Genomic DNA, 18751 nt, shown 5'->3' on the forward strand with positions numbered 1-18751 from the left:
GGGAGGGGGGGAGCGCGAGAGTGTGTGAGTGGCTGAGTGAGTTTACCCCTATGAGGCGGTGAAAGGCCCGGGGCCTACCTCAGAGGAGCGGGGTCGCGGCGCCAGCTAGCAGCGGGCCCCCTCCTGGTCCCCGGGCCCGGCGGCGCGGCGGCGGCGGCTCGGTTGTGAGGAGGCGGGGAAGCGGGTGTCCGTCCGGTCCCAGCCATGGAGGGCATGGACGTGGACCTGGATCCCGAGCTGATGCAGAAGTTCAGCTGTCTGGGCACTACCGACAAGGACGTGCTCATCTCCGAGTTCCAGCGGCTGCTCGGCTTCCAGCTCAACCCGGCAGGCTGCGCCTTCTTCCTGGACATGACCAACTGGTGAGCCGGCCCCGCCGCGCCAGCGTTGGCTGCGGCCTCGGGGCCCCGAGGGGAAGGGAAGGGACACCCGAGCCCGGCAGGGCGGGCCGGGCGGGCACTGAGAGGCACCCCCTCCCGAGGCGGGGAGGGCGTATGGGAGATCCCCAGGGGCATGGGAGAAATTTGGGGGTTGAGCAGGGCTGGAGAGGACGCACTAGGAGAGTTGGGGGCCACAGAGGGAAGGAGGGGCGAAAGAGATTGGGGGGGGTGGAACTCCTGAAGTTATGTGGAGTATTAGGGGCCGAGGAAAGTGGGAAGAGGGGATAAGACTTGAACATCAAGGCATAGGGGTAGTAGACCTGGGAGGAGGAGGGCTAATAGTAAAAAGCACGGGAAATCTGAATTTGGGGAGCGGAGAAAAGCTTGCGGGTGTGGGAGTTAGGGGTTGAGGAAGACTGGGATGAAGGGAAACTCCGGGAGAGTATTAGGTGCTATAGAGGCACCAGGGGCGCGGGAAAGACTTGAGATTAGGAGCTGAGCAGAACTGTGTGTGTCCGTGACCATCTACTCGAGGACAGATAGGGAAATGGGACGAATATTATGGGGGAGGACAAGTGAGTACGGTAAGAGAGACGACTTTCCGAAGAGTTGTGCCAGGGAGGGGTGGGATCTACTAGTAGATTGGACAATGGAGGACTGGGAGTGCTAGACCTGGGACAGGGTCTGGGAATAAAAACCTTAGAAAAGTGGAGGAAAGGAGATTATCTTGGGGACAGAAACTTTCTGAGGGCACTGGAGCCCTCTGTTCCACATGGAGAAGGGCTTATCCGAAAGAAAGCTGGGCTGGTAGAAGTTTGGGAAAATGGAGAACTTGACTTAGGCTGGGAACCAAGTATTTTTAGCTTGGAGTCGCCTGGTAGAAGACTGAATTGAGGCAGAAGACCATGGCACTTAGACTAAAGGAGTGTTTCTTTGTTTTGGATGCAGCACTTTCCATTTTTGATAAGCAAGACTTCCCCTTGTTCTTTGAGGAGAGGTAGTTAGTTGGGTTCACTCAGGGTGAGTGATAAAGTGAAGACCATTAGACTTCCATTGAAAGGATTTCAGGTAAAGCAACTCACCTTTCTTTGGCCAGAAAGCCATGGGATGAGTGCCCTTTGCTCTTTGTTGAGCGTTCAGTCCCCTGACATGTGGAATCTTGTTTCTCTTGGCATCTCTTGTACAACCAGCTCCCCCTTTATTCCGTGTCTACTGAATGCCTCAGGCAATGCCAGAAAAAGTCTGTGAGCCTCGTCTTTATCCCGTTCCTCATCTAAGCTTATCCTGAATGATGCTCATTTTACTGATGAAGTCTTGTAGCCATGGCCCCACCAAAGGTGATGTGTGAATTTTTTTCGGTGCAGCATCATTGGTGGGTCCTGTTATTTTATCTTTAAAGTTGACTATTATTGCAAGAGTGAGGTTGAATTTCTAGATATTTAGAAAACTCCTTTAGGTGTTGAATGAAGGAGACGGTCTTTAGAATTAAGGAAGCATTTGTGATTCCAGCTTGTATCTTTCATGTCTAGGATGATCTCAGGCAGGGACTATACAACTTACAATAATTTTCTGAATGCCAACCTATGGTGTTTATATAGAGAGTGGCAGGGTTATTGAAAACATTGAGAAGAGGTGTTACACTGGTGAAATTGAGAAATAAAGCTATATCTTGAGGCAGGTTGTTCTCTTGCCTGCCTTTTTTTCCCACCCCCAGCTCTTTTTCTTCCTTGTTTACACTAGTTCAGCATAGGAAACTTGGCATATTGTCGCTGCCAGTTTGGTAGGGGAGGATCATTATTTCTCCCCACCCCCTTGTGAGTTGTACCATTTAAAACCCTGACCTAATAAGTTTTTAGTTCTTTTAGAGACAGTATTTGTTAGTACAATGATTATGGTTACTAAACCAGTGTAATGAATTTTATATGCTTGAGGTGTGTGTTTAACATCTAAGATTGTTTTTAGGTATTGTGAAAGAATGAGGCCCAATGTGGATAAGAAAAAAATAATTTAAAATAGTTACCTTATAAAAATTTTACTTGAAAATTTTTGTTTTTAATTATTAAGCTCAAAGACAGAGTAGCAAACACTTTGATGAGATGTTATCTCTATAAACAAGGTATGATACATTTCTGAACAAAGGAGTGAACCATTAAAACTGTGTTCTGGTTTTAAAGCAGTTAGAAGTGAATAGCTTCTTAGGAATCCAGGTAATGAAGTGATCACTCAGCTTTAAGCTACATTGCCTTATTTTTTGGCTCTAGAAGTCTCATGTTCTTTGTTTTCTTTGATTATAAAGTGAAAAATAATTTGTGAAATGAAAGCAGTAAGGCTTGTTATTCTTTTCTAGTGAAAGCAGTTAGTTCCATTATCCAATGTTGTATTTTGATTGCTATGTTGACCTGGCTAAATTTGTCTTGTTCAATTTTTATTTTAAACAAATACCCATCATAGTTAATAAAACCTAGTTAAAACAAATACATGCATGCATACTTGGTCAAAATATTTGTGTGTTGTTTAAGTTAAATCTCTAAAGTCTAGAAATGTATTGTTTTTAAGTGTCATTTAATGTCTAACTTTGGAACCTGTTGAGAGAGCCTAATACAGGTTGGCAAAATGTGTCTCAAATTGCTGTGGTTAACCTGTTGAATTGAAGATGATTAACCTTCCTGTGACTTCACAAGTGCCTGCTTTGGGTTGTAATAAATAACCACCATTCAGTTGCCTGATGACAGTTAAAAAATAATGGGATAAATTAAAAATCATTCTTCCAAAATGAAGGTTATGAGTCTTCTAAAATGAGTTGGAAAGACTATGTTTGTGTTTTCAAAAGTAAGAATTTTGTTGTTGGTGATAAACAACTTTCTAAGAAGCTATTGAAAAACTGACTAATTTGAATGTTTTAATCTTCTAAATTGTCTATCCTGTAAGCACAGATTTTTTTTTTCTTGGTCTTAGGTTGGGTATGCATTATGTAGATATTTCATTATTTGTTAGAACCAAGTATTGTTTCAGTTTAAGCATTTTTGTAGTGTTTACACTTAAGCTGGCAGCCATGCTGCTGGAGATGGGTGAAATTGCCTCTAACAAAAGTAGTCGATTTTCAAAAAGAAAAAAAGAAGAAACAATAAAAAAAAAATAAAGTAGTCAATTTTCAGTTCCAAAGTGAGTATGTAAAGTGAATAAATGGTATGGTGAAGAAATCCAATATCCAAAGCCAAACTGAAATGACTTGTAGATTAGTATAACTTTCTATAGGTGGACTGTCTTGCAGAGACACTACTGGGCTGTGAATATAGAACCTAGAATTCTAAAACTGGAAGCAGGTTAAAGAGATTCTGTGGTTCATTCCAGTTTTTCCTGCAGAATTGAATATAACCCTTCCAAGATAGCTTATTTTTAGGTCCCTGAGGGCAGAGATTTGCATGATACCTTATTAGAGAGTTTAATTACTTTTCTAGTTAGAATGTATGTCAAAACTGTCTCTCTTACTACAATTTAAGCTTTTTTTCATTTGTTTATGTCCAGACGGAGAATATCTAATAAACACTGCCCTTAAGAGGGCAGAAAACTTTTATTCAGATCACTAACAATTTCAACCATTTATAATTTAAACACATTCAGTTTAATGGTTTCTCACCCTTTAAAGTGGTCTAATAGATTTATATATAGTTTTCAAGGGAAACCAACAGGATTCAAAGGAGAGTTTACATATGATTTTTAAAATATTGTAAAATAAACATAACAAAATTTACCATTTTAACCAATTTTAAGTACGGTTCAGTGTTACATAAGACTTTAAATTTACTTCTGGCCTTCAAAGTCATTTGTGTCTGTTTTTAAAGTGAGTTGTTCTTTAGCATTTATGACAGACAAATACTACTAGATTTTTAGAAGACATTAACTTTAGAGTTAGCACTCGGCTTATTTCTCAGTATAGGTATAAGTAAAATGTCTTTCACTAGCATATAGACAACATTGGCTGTTTCTCTCCTATTCACTGGGCTAGGGCCTTGCAGTTTTGGTGTTGCAACATCCTAGGTTGCCTCCAGGTATCTTCAGAAAGCGGTGTGTATTTTTTGGAACACTGTATGCAGGTGCTCATCATGCATGGAACAGATGTTTTCTAAAAAAGTAACTTGGGAAAAATATTTTTGTAAAACAATGTCCTATTGACTATGTCAGCATTGTCAGAGGCGCCCTACTGGATAAAATCAAGGTATAACCACTACGCAATGAGGTTGAAATCAGAATCTAAATGTGAAAATCAGTTGTACCGCATATCTGATCTCACAGTACCTCCCCTGCCTGGTCTTAATCCATTTCTCAGTACCTGCATGCTAAGTGAGTTTCTGATTCACACTCAGGTTTATCTGTATGAATCTAGGAAAAGTCTCTTTATGAGAGATAAAACTTGATATTAATACTGGTTTCCTTAAAAAATGTGTGCCAAGCAGCAGTTTTAGGAAGAGGATAGGGAAGGGTTGTATAACATTTAATGACAGAGTGTTGTGCGCTCTATAGCATTTTTAAGAATGTTGGGAGATTTTGTTTTGGACATCATTCTCTTCCAATTTTTTTGGTCTTTTTTGAGTGGCACACGCAAGTTGGGACTCTGGGTATAATATAAAATAGTTTACAAATAGAGCACAAACTAAGTTTTAAAAGAACACAGTAGAAAAGTACATTGTTGTCCTGCAGGAAGTCCTTTTACTGAACTGTCCTGTTGCAGTGGGACTTGCATTTCTGATCAGAGATCAAGTCAGAACCAATCTCCATTACAGCTCAGGCCATTGGAGGTGGTTTCTTTACCACCTGCCATCTTCCCAGTCCCCCGTCCCCCCGTCCACACACACACACACACACACACACACACACACACACACACACACACACACACACACACACATACAAATGTGTCTAGCACATAACAGCAAAAACTGTCAACCGGACAGTATTGAAACTGTATTTTGATTAGACCCCTAGCAGATAGTGTAATACAANCAATATATTTACTCTGATGGTTAGTTGATGTCCCAGGTTTGGTTAGGTAGCAGTTTTAAGGTTGAAAATTATTTTTTTTCAGAATTTTGAAAGCACTGCTCTTTTGTCTTTTTTTAAGTGGAAATGTTGAAATGTGATGCTGTTCTGATTCTTTGTTCCTTGAATAAACCCTGTTTTTTTCCCCCTCTATGGAAGCTTTCGGTAACTTTGCTGTGTCCTCAGTGTCCTTAAATTTGACAGAAATGCTTTTAATTTTCATACATTGTGCTCAGCTTTGGGGAGCCCTTGTAGTCTGGAAACTGTCCTCTTGTTCTTGGAAAATTTCTTGAATTAATCCTTTGATTTCTTCCCCTTCATTTTTCTATTCTCTTTTCTTAGAGCTTTTATTTTTTAGATATTGGACCTTCTGGTCTGGTCCTCAATTTTTTCTCGTTTTACCTTTTGACAAAATTTTTGCTGTTTTCTGGGAGATCTAGACCTCTTCAGTGTTGTTTTCTTCAAGTTGCATTTTGTGTTTGCTTGCTATAGTCTTTTTTTTTTCATATTAGATGCTTTACCTTAAATATATGGTGGTTCTTTGCCACCTACTCCTATTTTAAGAGTAGGACATAAAAAGTGGATTGGAAGCTGTGAGCCCGACTGTAGGGTCTGTTAACTGAGTTTTTAACAGCCCCACCCATTTCCTCCTGGGTGGGGCAGTCACCAGGCTATGCCGTTTTTAGACTATATTAGGGGATCTGGCTGAGGCCTAACTGTTGGGTTTAGGCAAATGCATAACCTCTCCTATTTTTATCCATATCTTCTACCTTCACTTCTGAAGAGTACCTGGTGCTGTTAATTCCTGAACCTTTGGGAATCCTCATTTGAAATTGGGCTATTTCTCTACTTTTTCCCACTGCTGACTAAGAAGCTCTCAGCTTGCTCAGGTCGGCTAAGTCATTTATCATTTGTCTGTCTACTTTCCAAAGCCCCAAATATTCCCTCTTCACTTGTTCACTTTGTCCTTGTGAAATTTCGAATTTTTTTTTTTGTGTTTTAGTTCATTTGGGCTGCTGTAACAAAAATACCATAGATTGTATGGTTTATAAACAACAGAAGTTGGGCCGGCCGGGTGGCGCGATGGTTAGGAACTGGCTTGGGACGCCAGAGGGCCCCGGTTCGGATCCCACATATGAGGGCCAGTGACACTGCCCTCTACAGCTAAGATGCTGAACAACAGCTCAACCNCAGAGATCAAGTCAGAACCAATCTCCATTACAGCTCAGGCCATTGGAGGTGGTTTCTTTACCACCTGCCATCTTCCCAGTCCCCCGTCCCCCCGTACACACACACACACACACACACACACACACACACACACACACACACACACACACACACACAAATACAAATGTGTCTAGCACATAACAGCAAAAACTGTCAACCGGACAGTATTGAAACTGTATTTTGATTAGACCCCTAGCAGATAGTGTAATACAAAAGCAGAACACAGCCTCTATCACAATTTGCTCTGTAATAGGAAAAGAACAGGCCTGAAACTATCAGAACTGTTTCAGGATTATAAGGAGGAAACATTCATATGCTAATACTGAATTAAATGAGTAAAATTTCAGAACAGGTAGGAATGGACTGAATCAAATAGAACGTGTAGTTGAAAGATTGAGAGCTTGCTTTGGGCAAGTTGCCTTCTTAGAAGTTAAGTTTTGAGATGGTTGGGAGTTTTGAATTGATGGAAAAGCAGTGTGTTATAGGTAGAATGTACCTCCTGAGTGAAGGAGCAGGTGGAGCAGGGCAGTCCAGAAGACGGGTTTGGCTAGAATGTGGTTAATGGGATTAGGAGTGACAAGACATGGAGCTTATTTTTATTTTTGGTTTGGAATATTGTTGATTTCTTAAAACCGTCAGGTGAAATTGACATAAAATTAGACCATGGTAAAAGTGAACAATTCAGTGGCATTTAATGTATTTACAGTGATGTTGTGCAATTACCATCTGTCTAGCCAAAATATTTTTCATCACCCCAAAAGGAAACTTGGCACCCATTAAGCAGTTGCTCCCCATTCTTTCCCCCTCCCCCTGCCCAAGTCCCTGGCAACCACCAATCTGAGTGCCTTTTCTATAGATGTACCTATTCAGGATATTTCATATAACTGGAACCACATAATATTTGTCCTTTTGTGTCTGGCTTTTTTCAAGCTCTATCCATGTTGTATAGCATGTATCAGGAATTAATTTCTTTTTGTTCACCAGTGTATGATTATAGCACAATTTGTCCATTCATTTGTTGGTGGACATTTGAGTCATTTCCAAACCTTTTGGCTATTGTGTATAGTGCTGCTGTGAACATGTTGTGTACATGTATTTGTTTGAGTACCTATTTTCAGTTCTTTTGGGTATATATCTACCAGTTGAATTGTTAGGTCATATGTAATTTTATCTTGAAGTTTTGAAGAATCACTAAACTGCTTTCCACAGTGGCTGAATCATTTTACGTTCCCGCTAGTAATGTACAAGGGTCTTTCCCAATTTCTTCACACCCTTAACAACACTTATTTTCGTTTTTTAAATCATGGCCATTCTAGTGGGTATGAAATGGTGCCTGATTATGAATTTGATTTTCATTGCTCAAATTATCAATGATATTGAATGTTTTTCATATGCTTGTTGGCCATTTGTTTATCTTTGGAGAAATGTCTATTCAAGTCCTTTGCCTGTTTTTTAATTAGATTCTCTTTCTGTTCAGTAAGAAGAGTTCTTTATATATTCTGGATGTGAGACTCTTATCAGATAATGTGATTTACAGATATTTTCTCCCATTCTGTAGGTGTCTTTTCATTTTCTTGATAATGTCCTTTGATGCACAATGTTTTTATTTTTTTATTTTTTTATTCGGGGAGTTGGGGGAGGGAACAGTGTTGGGGAATTGGGGAAAGGGAACAGACAAGTTGCTGTCCTTTTGTTCTTCAGTCTAGTTGTGGAGGACGTCGCTTCATTGGCCCATGTTGGTATTGTGATCATTGTCCTCATTTTTGGCTGAGGCAGATCGGTTGCCGGCCATTGGAAGGCCGCCTCACGGCGGCTCACACTGGCTGCTGGCCACTCACGGCAGCTTATGGCAGCCCACTGCAGCCCCGCTGCACTCAGCCCAGTCGCCGGTGACTCATTGCAGCCCAGCTCCAGGTCGAGCTGTTGTTCACCATCTTAGCTGTAGAGGGCAGTGTCACTGGCCCATGTGGGATCCGAACCGGTGGCCCTGCTGCTCAGAGCCCATGCTCCCAAGCCAACTCTTAACCAACGAGCCACTCGGCTGGCCCAATGCTTTTAGTTTTTTGTTTGTTTGTTTGTTTGTTTTTAAAGATTTTTATTGGGGAATTGGGGGGATGGGAACAGTGCTGGGGAACTGGGGGAAGGGAAACAGACAAGTTGCTGTCATTTTTTTGTTCTTCAATCTAGTTGTGGAGGATGTTGCTTCACTGGCCCAAGTTGGCACCGTCATTGCGCTCTTCCCGGGCGAGGCAGATCAGTCGCCGGCTTCTGGACGGCCGCTCACTGCGGCTGCTGGCCGCTCACGCTGGCTGCTGGCTACACACGGTAGCCCATGGCAACCCCCCTGCCATCACCGGTGACTCATTGCAGCCCAGCTCCAGGTTGAGCTGTTGTTCAGCATCTTAGCTGTAGAGGGCAGTGTCACTGGCCCTCATATGTGGGATCCGAACCGGGGCCCTCTGGCATCCCAAGCGAGTTCTTAACCATCGCGCCACTCGGCCGGCCCCCAATGCTTTTAGTTTTGATGAGGTCCAATTTATTTGAATTTTTTGTTTGTTTTTGCTTGTGCTTTCGGTGTTATGTTTAATAATGCATTGCTAGTCTAAGGTCATGAAGATTTACCTCTTTTTTCTTCTAAGAGTTTTATGGTTTTAGTTCTTGTATTTACGTCATTGATCCATTTGAGTTAATTTTTGTATATGGTGTGAGGTAGGAGTTCAGTTTCATTCTGTGGAGCTTAATTTTGATCATTATGCTCTAAGACTGGCTTCTTATTGACTCTGCATTAAATATATTCTTTACTAGTATTAAGTATATATAGTTTACTGTCTTTGGTCATTGCTAAAGTGGCCAGAAAAGTGTGCAAGATTTTCTGATGGGGGAAAACTTATGGATGTTCTGATAGGCACCCAAAACTGAATGTGTTTAAAAGGTTAATTTATCATTTTCCCCGCCCCCAACCAGTTTTTCTTTCTCAGTTTTCCTTGTTTTAATAGCTACAATGGTCTCCCAGACATTAGGCTTGAAGTGAGTTATTTCCAACACCCTCTTTCCTGGACACCCCAGATCATTTGCCAAACCCAATTCATTTCCACTCTGCAGTGCACCTCCCAACTGTTTCTTTTTTCCATTCCTCCTGCCACCACGTTAGTCTGTAGATTATGTTACCATTCAAACAGAGTAACATAGGAGCAGACTCCAGGATGGTTTTCTAGACCTGGCTTTCTTCCTTCCAGTCCATTTTGTGGACATACCACTACTAGACCAGTCTTTCTAAATCACAGCCTTGACCTGGGGCCCTTCTTTTCTCAGAAACCTTTAACAGTGTGTGTACCAAATAAAGAGCAGAGAGCTTTAGCTTGACATTCAGGGCCCTGCAGAGATTGATCCCAGCTTACCTGTCTCTACCTTTCTGGCATAACTTTGTGCTGGATCTCCCCATTTAAAATGGTCTGCTGCTCATTTCCAGACATATTTTTGCTTTCCCAATTTTAAACTTTTTTCTTCTACTTAGAATGCTGTTCTTTCCTCTCTTTATGCCTCATGAAATCCTATTGTTTTTTTGAAATTGGGACACTAATCATTGTTTTTAGTAGTGCTGTCTTTTCTGAACTCCACTCTTGCCTTTTAAATAACATTTATCATATATGATACACAACCTGGAGAGGAAAATGCCCCATAACAGCTTTTGTTTCTCCCTAAGCATCTGATGCAATGGTTTGTATACACAGAGGGTGCCCCCCCCCAAAAAAATGCATACACATTTTAAGAAAGGAAAACCATATTAAAATTGTAATACTCAATATACACGTATACTGATAACAAAAGATGAATACAAGTTACGTTTGACTTCTGCAATCCAAGAGGTGCTCAAAGTGGTTACCATCAGCATCCAGACACTTCTGATTATGGCAAATTACTGCTTGAGCAATGTTGACCAAAGTGTCCACTTGTATACATTTTTTTGGCACCCCCCAGTATATAGTAAGTAGATGCTCAGTAAATATTTGTTGAAATAATTAATGCATGACGATAGATGGGAGTAAAGGCTTCATTTTTATGGAAATGTTGATGTGTAGTGCTGTTAGAAGAAACAAAGTCTTATAAACTAAGCTCCCTTTCAGGCTCCTTTTGTTTGTAGGTTTAATTTGAAAATGAGATTTAAATGTTGCTCCTATTTTCTACATGATTTGAAAGCAAATTAAAATTTAAGTAACAATAAGAATATTGTTTCTGGAAGCAATTTGAGCCCTCTAAAGATTGGTCCCACCTTATATACCTACCTTTCCAGGCATGTGCTTATACTGAATAGTCTTTATCATTCAGTTTATGAGAGAATTTATTATCCAGAAAAATTAGGTATTATGTAGTTATTGAGATGTGAATGGAGAATAATATTTTGTAAGTTCTCTAAAGTTCTCTTGGATCTTTGCCAGTGTGTTTCATTTAGGAAAAACTTTAAAGAGTAATATAGGCACATTGTAAGTTCAAGTAGTTTAGAAGGTTCTAACCAGAGGTTGCAAACTAACATGCTATAGGTGCCAGTGGGGAACATGAACAATTGAAGTGTGTATGAGCTGGAAAGCACTTGACTTTCATAAAGAGGATGCCTGATTCTTGCCTGAAGTTAAATGTTGCCATGCTGGAATGGGGGTCCAGTGTTCTTAGGTCCCCGCCTCCTCAAGAGAAGCCAGAAATTCAGATTTTTTAAATGGGAGATTTCCTGATTTTCAAATTTTGGCAACTAATTCAAATATTTTTAAAGCACTGTGTGGGCCAAATAAAGCACATCTGTTGGTAGGAGGATGTGGTCTTTGGGCCACTAATTTGCAACCTCTGGAATAAAAGTAAAAAGTAAAAACCCCTCTCCTTTCCAGACATAGCCAGTATTTCTTCTGTACCTTTCAGAAAATGTCTGTGCCTACTGAATTCGCGCACACACACACACACACACACACACACACACACACACACACAGAATTTTCCTATGCATGTGTATATGTATAGTATATAAAATTATACATATATACATTTTTTAAACAATGATATCGCAATTTGAATAATTGTTTTTCCTATTTAGAGTAGTGGGTACCAGGACCTTTGTAACCTCCTTTGCTTCAGTGGAAACGGAATTCAGTTTTCAAAGTACTTGGATAGGCTGATCAGATAGGTATTTTTTAAATTAGCAATGCAGTGGTGGACTTTGGTCTCTTCAAATACAGAATTCCTTCACTGTATTAAGCAACAGGCTGTCATCCAGTAATTACATATAATTACTAAAACTTAGTTTTCCTGCATTAAGAGCAAAATGTGTTAAGTAAACTATCCAGTAATGAGCTCATCTGAATTTACTTACCGGATACTGTCAGGGAACACATTTTATAAGTTGAAGTTTTTATGGACCCAAAATTCATCTGAAACTCACTGAAGAGGTTTAACTCTTATTAGAACACCTTGTGCAGATGAAACCAATACATTTTTCACTTGTTGGAAGGGTAATTAAATTTTAAGTGGTTTTCTAATGATTTGCCAAAGTTAATATATGTCTTGGGAGGGGGAGCAGTTTGTTCCAAATACAGAACACAGCCCCACTGAATTTACTATGTACTGAGTCTTAAAAGACTCACTTTAAAAAATGAACGGTCGTATTTTCTTATAATGTTTGATCCTTGGGTCTATAAGGTGTTTTTGAGGGTTCATACTTGAGTTATGCTTGATTTGACGTCAGTGATTCACAGCCTATTATGGAGCAACAGCCTACTAATGATTGATTGAATGATACACGATGTCCTTCTAGAGTGCTTTCTGGTCAGCATTTATTTTCTAAAGTAAATTTTGCATTTTAATTTTTTTTTAAACTTTGATAACAGGCTTTGGAAGAATGGAAATTACTGGCTGAGGACTGGAGTTTGCATACAACTGTAACTGGGAATTGACTGCCTTTTACAATTTTTAAAAATTTAAAAATACCTGCAATAAGATTTGTGTCATAATAGAACTGTCATAATAAGATAGTTAAGTTACAAAGTACCAATAAGCAAAAAGAAAACAAAAATAAGCCGTACTCATAGGACCCAGAGATAAACAATTTTTACCTTTTGATCTATATCTTTATAATACTATATATAGTGTGTGTGTATATACCTGTGTTTGCTTTATAAAAGTGGAATATTTACTATATTCCAGGTAATGTGTTAAATGGTTGATTACATTTAATATATAACTTAATGCTCACAATCATTCTAGGAAGTAAATACTATTATCCTAATTTTGCAGGAAAGAGTTTCAGCAAAGTTAAATAACTTACCTAAAGTCACTTGGGTAATCAGTGGTAGAATGAGGATTGAAATGTAAGCAGCCTGGGACCAGCGTCTGTCTCCTCATTGCTGTGCTTTCCACCCTGGTTCCTGGGGCTGCCACAACAAAGTACCACACACTGGGTGGCTTGCAACAGAAATTTATTCTTTCTTTTTATTTTTTTATATTTTTTATTTTTCAATCATAGTCGACATACAATATTATATTAGTTTCAGGTGTATAACATAGTGATTAGACATTTATATAATTTATCAAGTGACTGCCAAAATGTCTACAACCATCTGTCATCGTACAGTGTTATAGTATTAATGATTATATTCCTTATGCTGTGATTCTTACTTCCATAGTTGTTCTTAACTGTAGTTTGTAAAATTTTTGCAGAAACTTATTCTTACAGTTCGGGAGGCTAGAAATCCTAAATCAAGGGCCTGCAGGACATGCTCCTTCTGAAGGTTCTAGGGAGGAATCCTTCCTGACCTCTTAGCCTCTGATGGCTCCTGGCATTTCTTTCTGTTCCATCGCTTGGCTTCATGATCTCTGCCTCAGTAATCACAAATCTCCCCGTCCTTAGAAGGACACCAGTCAGTTGGGTTTAGGGCCCAACCTAATCCAGCATGACCTCATTTTAACTAATTACATCTGCAAAGATCTTTCCAAATAAGGTCATGTTCTGAGGTTTGGGGTGGACATGAATCTTGGGGGACACTCTTCAGTCAGTACATGCACTATTTGTAATCTGTTTTCACTTAACAGTCTCTTATGACCATTTTTCCATTCTTAATAAATACGATTCTACACTTGTACTTTTAAAGGCTTCACTGTATTCCATGACATGGATATATAGAATAATTTAATAATCCCTTTTTGTTGGATATCTAGGTTGTTTTTAATTTTTTGTTAATATAAATTCAGTATTGAACACCCTTATAGTTCAGTCTTGGCTTGCATCATTATTTCTTCAGGATTTAGTTCTAGAATTAGATTCACTCTGCAAAATTGTCTCCTGCATAAAGGTGAACTGATTTTTATTGTTGCCACTACTGTGTGAGTGACTAATTCTTTAATACCTCATCAGTGCAGCATATTATAATTACAATTTTTTTAGATTGATAGGTGAAAATGTGATCTTGTTTTAATTTGTATTTTATCATTAGTTCTAATGAGTAATTTTACATACTAAATGTCCATTGTATTTCTTATATGAATTGACTGAATGTACCCTCTATCCATTTTTCCATAGGGAGGTTTGCCTTTTTGGGAAATGGAAATATGTTTTTTCCGTCTCACTGTAAAAGTAATAATACCGAATATAGAAAAATCCCAGCATATTTAGAAATGTTGAAGGAAGGCAGTAAAGCCATTTGTAAATACTACTCAAAGATAATCACTGCTTTCAGTTTGTGTTCATATGTGTGCATATATAGATATGTAAATGCATGTTATATATTTTAAGTTAAAATATATAATACATATTGTTTTATAGCCTACTTTTCACTGAACATTGCAGATATGTTTTCATGTCTGTTTTTCATGGCTCTTAATAATTTTATTACCTGAGTGTATTCTGTAACTTATTTAAGCAGCCATTTATTGGTTTTTGTTTTCATGATTATATATTTGCTCACTTGCCTAATTATTTTCCTCTCTCTCTTTTTTTAAAGTTTATTGGAGTGACAATTGTTAGTAAAGTTACATAAGCTTCAGGTGTCCAATTCTGTAATACACCATCTATATATCAAATTGTGTGTTCACCACCCAGAGTCAGTTCTCCTTCCATCACCATATATTTGGTCCCCTTTACCCTCATCTACCATCTCCCTCCCCTCATATCCTCTGGTAACCACTAAACTGTTGTCTATGTCTATGAGTTTTGTTTCTTCATTTGTTTTTCTTGTTCTTTTGTTGTTTTCAGTTTTATATACCACATATCAGTGAAATCATATGGCTCTCTACCCTCTCTCTTTCTTGATTGCCAGGTAAAAGGTCTGCCTTTTTGAAGGTTCTTGATAAACATTGACAGGTTGTCTCCATGAAGGATGTACCAAGTAATAATCTTAACAGTTAGGCATAGAAAACCTGCTTTATGGGAATTATAATTTAAAATTTTTGCTGGGTAGATTTATCTGACCAGATTTATCTGACACAGATAAAATGTGTTACTTGTTTTAGTTTGCATTTCTTTGATTCCTGATGAAGTCTTCTGTTTTGTGGGGGGGTGTGTTGGCTATTTTTTATGGACTTACATTTTTATTTTGGAAAAAAAAGTATAATGAGCCCCATCATCTTGATTTCCCCATCATCTTGATTTCATAGTCATTAATATTTTGCCCATTTCCCACCAGAAGAACAGTATTTTAAAGCAAATTCCAGCTATGTGCTGAATACTTGTTTTGTCTTTTAAAATGCAACAACTTGGCTGGCCCAGTGGCTCAGTTAAGAGCTTGCCCAAGAGTGTGAACTCTGAGCAACAGAGTCGCCGGTTCGATTTCCACATGGGCCAGTGACGCGGTGCCCCGAGCTGAGCTGCTGCTGAGCTGCCAGCAGGTGGCAGGATGGCTAAGCTGGTGAGAGCACGTGCTGCTAACAACAAGGCTGCCGGTTTGAATGGTGGGCTATGCCCACCCGCAACTAAAAACTGAACTTGGCATATTGAGCTGAGCTGCCGCCCGAGTGGCTCACTGGATAGAGCGTGCGCTCTTAACAACAAGGCTGCCAGTTCAACTCCCGCATGGGATTGGTGGCTATGCCCACCCGCAACTAATTGAAAATAGCACTTTGAGCTGAGTGGCGCAACTGGACTTGGAGCTGAGCTAGCTGCGCCCTCCACAACTAAGATTGAAGGACAACAACTTGGCTGTTCCCTTTCCCCAATTCCCAACACTGTTCCTCTCCTCCAATTCCCCAATAAAATCTTAAAAAAAAAATAATAAAATGTAACAACTTTATTGAGATATAATTTATGTATCATAAAATTCACCTGTTTTAAGTGTCTGATTCAGTGATTTTTATAAACTTATAGATTTGTACAACCTTCATCACAATCCAGTTTTAGAACATTTCTATCACACTAGTAAGATCCCTCATGCCCGTTTGTGGTCAGTACCCACACTCACCAACAGCCCCAGGCAACCGCCATTCTGTTTTCTGTCTCTTCGGATTTGCCTTTTCTGGATATTTCCTATCAGTGTAAACACCCAGTATGTGGCCTTTATAACTGGCTCCTTTCCCTTAGCGTAATGTTTTCAGGGTTCATCTGTGTTGTAGCATGTATCATATATGGAAATGCATTGTGTTTTATTGCTGAGTATTATTCTGTGTACATTTAAAAATCATTGTCATTAAAAAATAATTATTCAAACAGTACCAAAGATATTCAATGAAAAGTAAATAAAGCCTTTATCTTATTCTAGACTTGCTGTCTGTTGCCAGAAGCAGGAACCAGTATAAGTCTCCTGTGTACCTTTCTGGATGCTATTCTACATAGTTTTAATACCAGAAAATGTCCTTGTTCTTTGGCATCTTTGTCAGTTTTAAAACTTTTGGATAAGTTATATTTTGTACATGCTTTTCCAGTTTCTTGTGTTTTAATTTCTTAAAATTTTATGTGGACGTATAACCATAGAAATAATACATGTTACTTGTGAAAAGTTTAGATAATATAGGAATCCCTGTGTTTTTCTCCCTCATCCCAATCTCCTGAAGTGGCCATCATTCTATTCTTTCAGAGATATTCTGTACTTTTGTCCTTGTGTGCTAATTAGAAATTATCACTATACTAATATTTTCATCCATTCATCATGCAGATTTAAATCCCTCCTACAGCTTTTCTGAAAAAGAGCTATTTTCTATATAGATAGTTAAAATTCCTGAATGGAGTCCTGATAGATGCCCTTAGGTCTTCAGTGTTAGACCTTGTTGTGGGCCTCCCCTCCACAATGCTTTAAAACAGACTTTGATACGTTTTAAGTATGGACTTTAAATTTAGGTCAGGTCACAATCCATCCATCATTCACTTCAGTTGTCAAGATTTTTTCTAACTGGAAGAGCATGATCTGTACATAGAGGTCGTATCCTATACCCCATACTTTAAAACACATACACACACAAATGGAATCATACTATGCCATCTGTTCCCAGGTTAGCTTTTCAGGTTAGCTTTTTAACCTTATAATGTGCTATGGACATCTTTTTCTTTTCTTTTTTCTTTTTTTAATGGATGCACCGTATTCTGTATGGCTGACCATATTTTATGTAACCACTTCCTTGTTGAGTGACAATTTTCAGTTTTTGTTTTTATAAAGCTGCTCTGGTACAGGTGTCTGTATACGCTTTTGGATATAGTCCTAGAAGTGAAATTGCTGGGGCTGGGTGTATGGGCAATGTAAATTTTGATAGGTAATATCAAACTCCAAAAAGTACTGTACCAATTTTCATTTTTGCTATCAGTGTATAAGAGTGCTTGTTTTGCTGCACTCTTATCACCCCAAGAATGATCTATGTCTTCATGTTGTTGCTGGTCTGATGGGTTAAAAATATATTCATGTTAATTTGTATTGCTTTAATTATGAATGAGGTTGGACTTCTTTCTATATCTTTGTTGGCCTTTTGTTTCCCCCCCCCCCCAGCTTTATTGAGGCCATTTACATTTTTCTGTGACTTATTGGTGTGTTTTTCTCTCTACTTCTTTTGGATTCTTACTCTTTTTCTCATTGATATGCCGTTTGCATACTAAGGAAATTAGCTTCTTATTAAGTGCTTGTCTTTCCACCAGCTTGTCTTTTAATTCCGTTTGTAATCTTTTCAGTTGGGGGCATGTTTTTTGTGAATTTTTTTGAAGTTGAATCCAGCGATCTTTTCGTTTTTGATTTCTGCTTTTGATTTCATGCATAGAAATCCTTCCCCACCTAATTGTTATATTATAGGTATAATTATTCACCTCTGTTTTTGTCAATTTTGTATTTACCTATGTAAATTACGATTGTATAATTTACACATAAGTCTTTTATATAACACATTTATTTGGCATTGTGGTTGGAAGTTAATATCTAACTTGTTTTCCAGATGATTAGTCAGTTTTTCCATCATTTATTGAGAAATGTATATTTCCCAATGATTTGATAGTGTTATCTTTATCTTGTATCAAATACATATATAAAGATTTAGAGCTGTGCTTGGCACATGGTAACTGCTAGTTTCACTCACCTATCTCCCATTCTCCCATTTTAATTATTTGTAATTTGATTAAGTCAGTTTTCAGTGTTTGTGTTGTTTTAGCTATTTAAATGTTTATTGACACTGAACCATTAGTGTACTTGGATTCATTTTCCTTTTCTGCCCAATCTTTTGCTGGCCCCAGGATAATAATTGTCTTGATTTTTTGTTTGCTCAGTCTCGTACATATTTTTAATAAATTATCCTCAAACTCCTTGCCAGGTATGAATCTCTTAATAGGTTCAAATACTTTAGGTGTCCTCTTAGTGTCCTTCACTTTTGAAAAGAAGTGTCTTCCAGAGCGCTTGCCCTGCTCTGATCAGGGCTGACTATACTGAGGTCTGCTGTGCAGCTCTCACCCAGGTCACCCTGGGATTCCTTTCACACCCTTCCCCCTTTGTTGGAACCCCTGTTTTCTGAACCCCACTTTTTAAATCTTCCTGACTGCAGAGGAGGTAAAATTTGAGACTTGTATTCTGAAACTGTTGGGTTGTCGGAAAAGTCATGACGTATTTTTTTCTGTTTTTTTGTTGCAAAAATACGTCATGACTTTTCCAACAACCCAATATATTTAC

The 18751-nt window shown here is 38.8% G+C and overlaps 1 protein-coding gene across 1 annotated transcript in view; it reads left to right on the forward strand.

The window, feature by feature from the left end:
* The first annotated feature begins 8 nt into the window (after nucleotides 1–8).
* ILRUN (inflammation and lipid regulator with UBA-like and NBR1-like domains) overlaps nucleotides 9–18751 on the forward strand; it is a 95453-nt gene continuing 76710 nt past the window's right edge. Inside the window, exon 1 of the mRNA XM_019660918.1 lies at nucleotides 9–362. Within this exon, the coding sequence (XP_019516463.1) occupies nucleotides 205–362 (158 nt within the window). The 5' untranslated portion in view covers nucleotides 9–204. The remainder of the gene's footprint in view (nucleotides 363–18751) is intronic.

This window comes from Hipposideros armiger, unplaced genomic scaffold (genome assembly GCF_001890085.2).
Source record: "Hipposideros armiger isolate ML-2016 unplaced genomic scaffold, ASM189008v1 scaffold_331, whole genome shotgun sequence".
In the NCBI taxonomy this organism is placed as follows: Eukaryota; Metazoa; Chordata; class Mammalia; order Chiroptera; family Hipposideridae; genus Hipposideros; species Hipposideros armiger.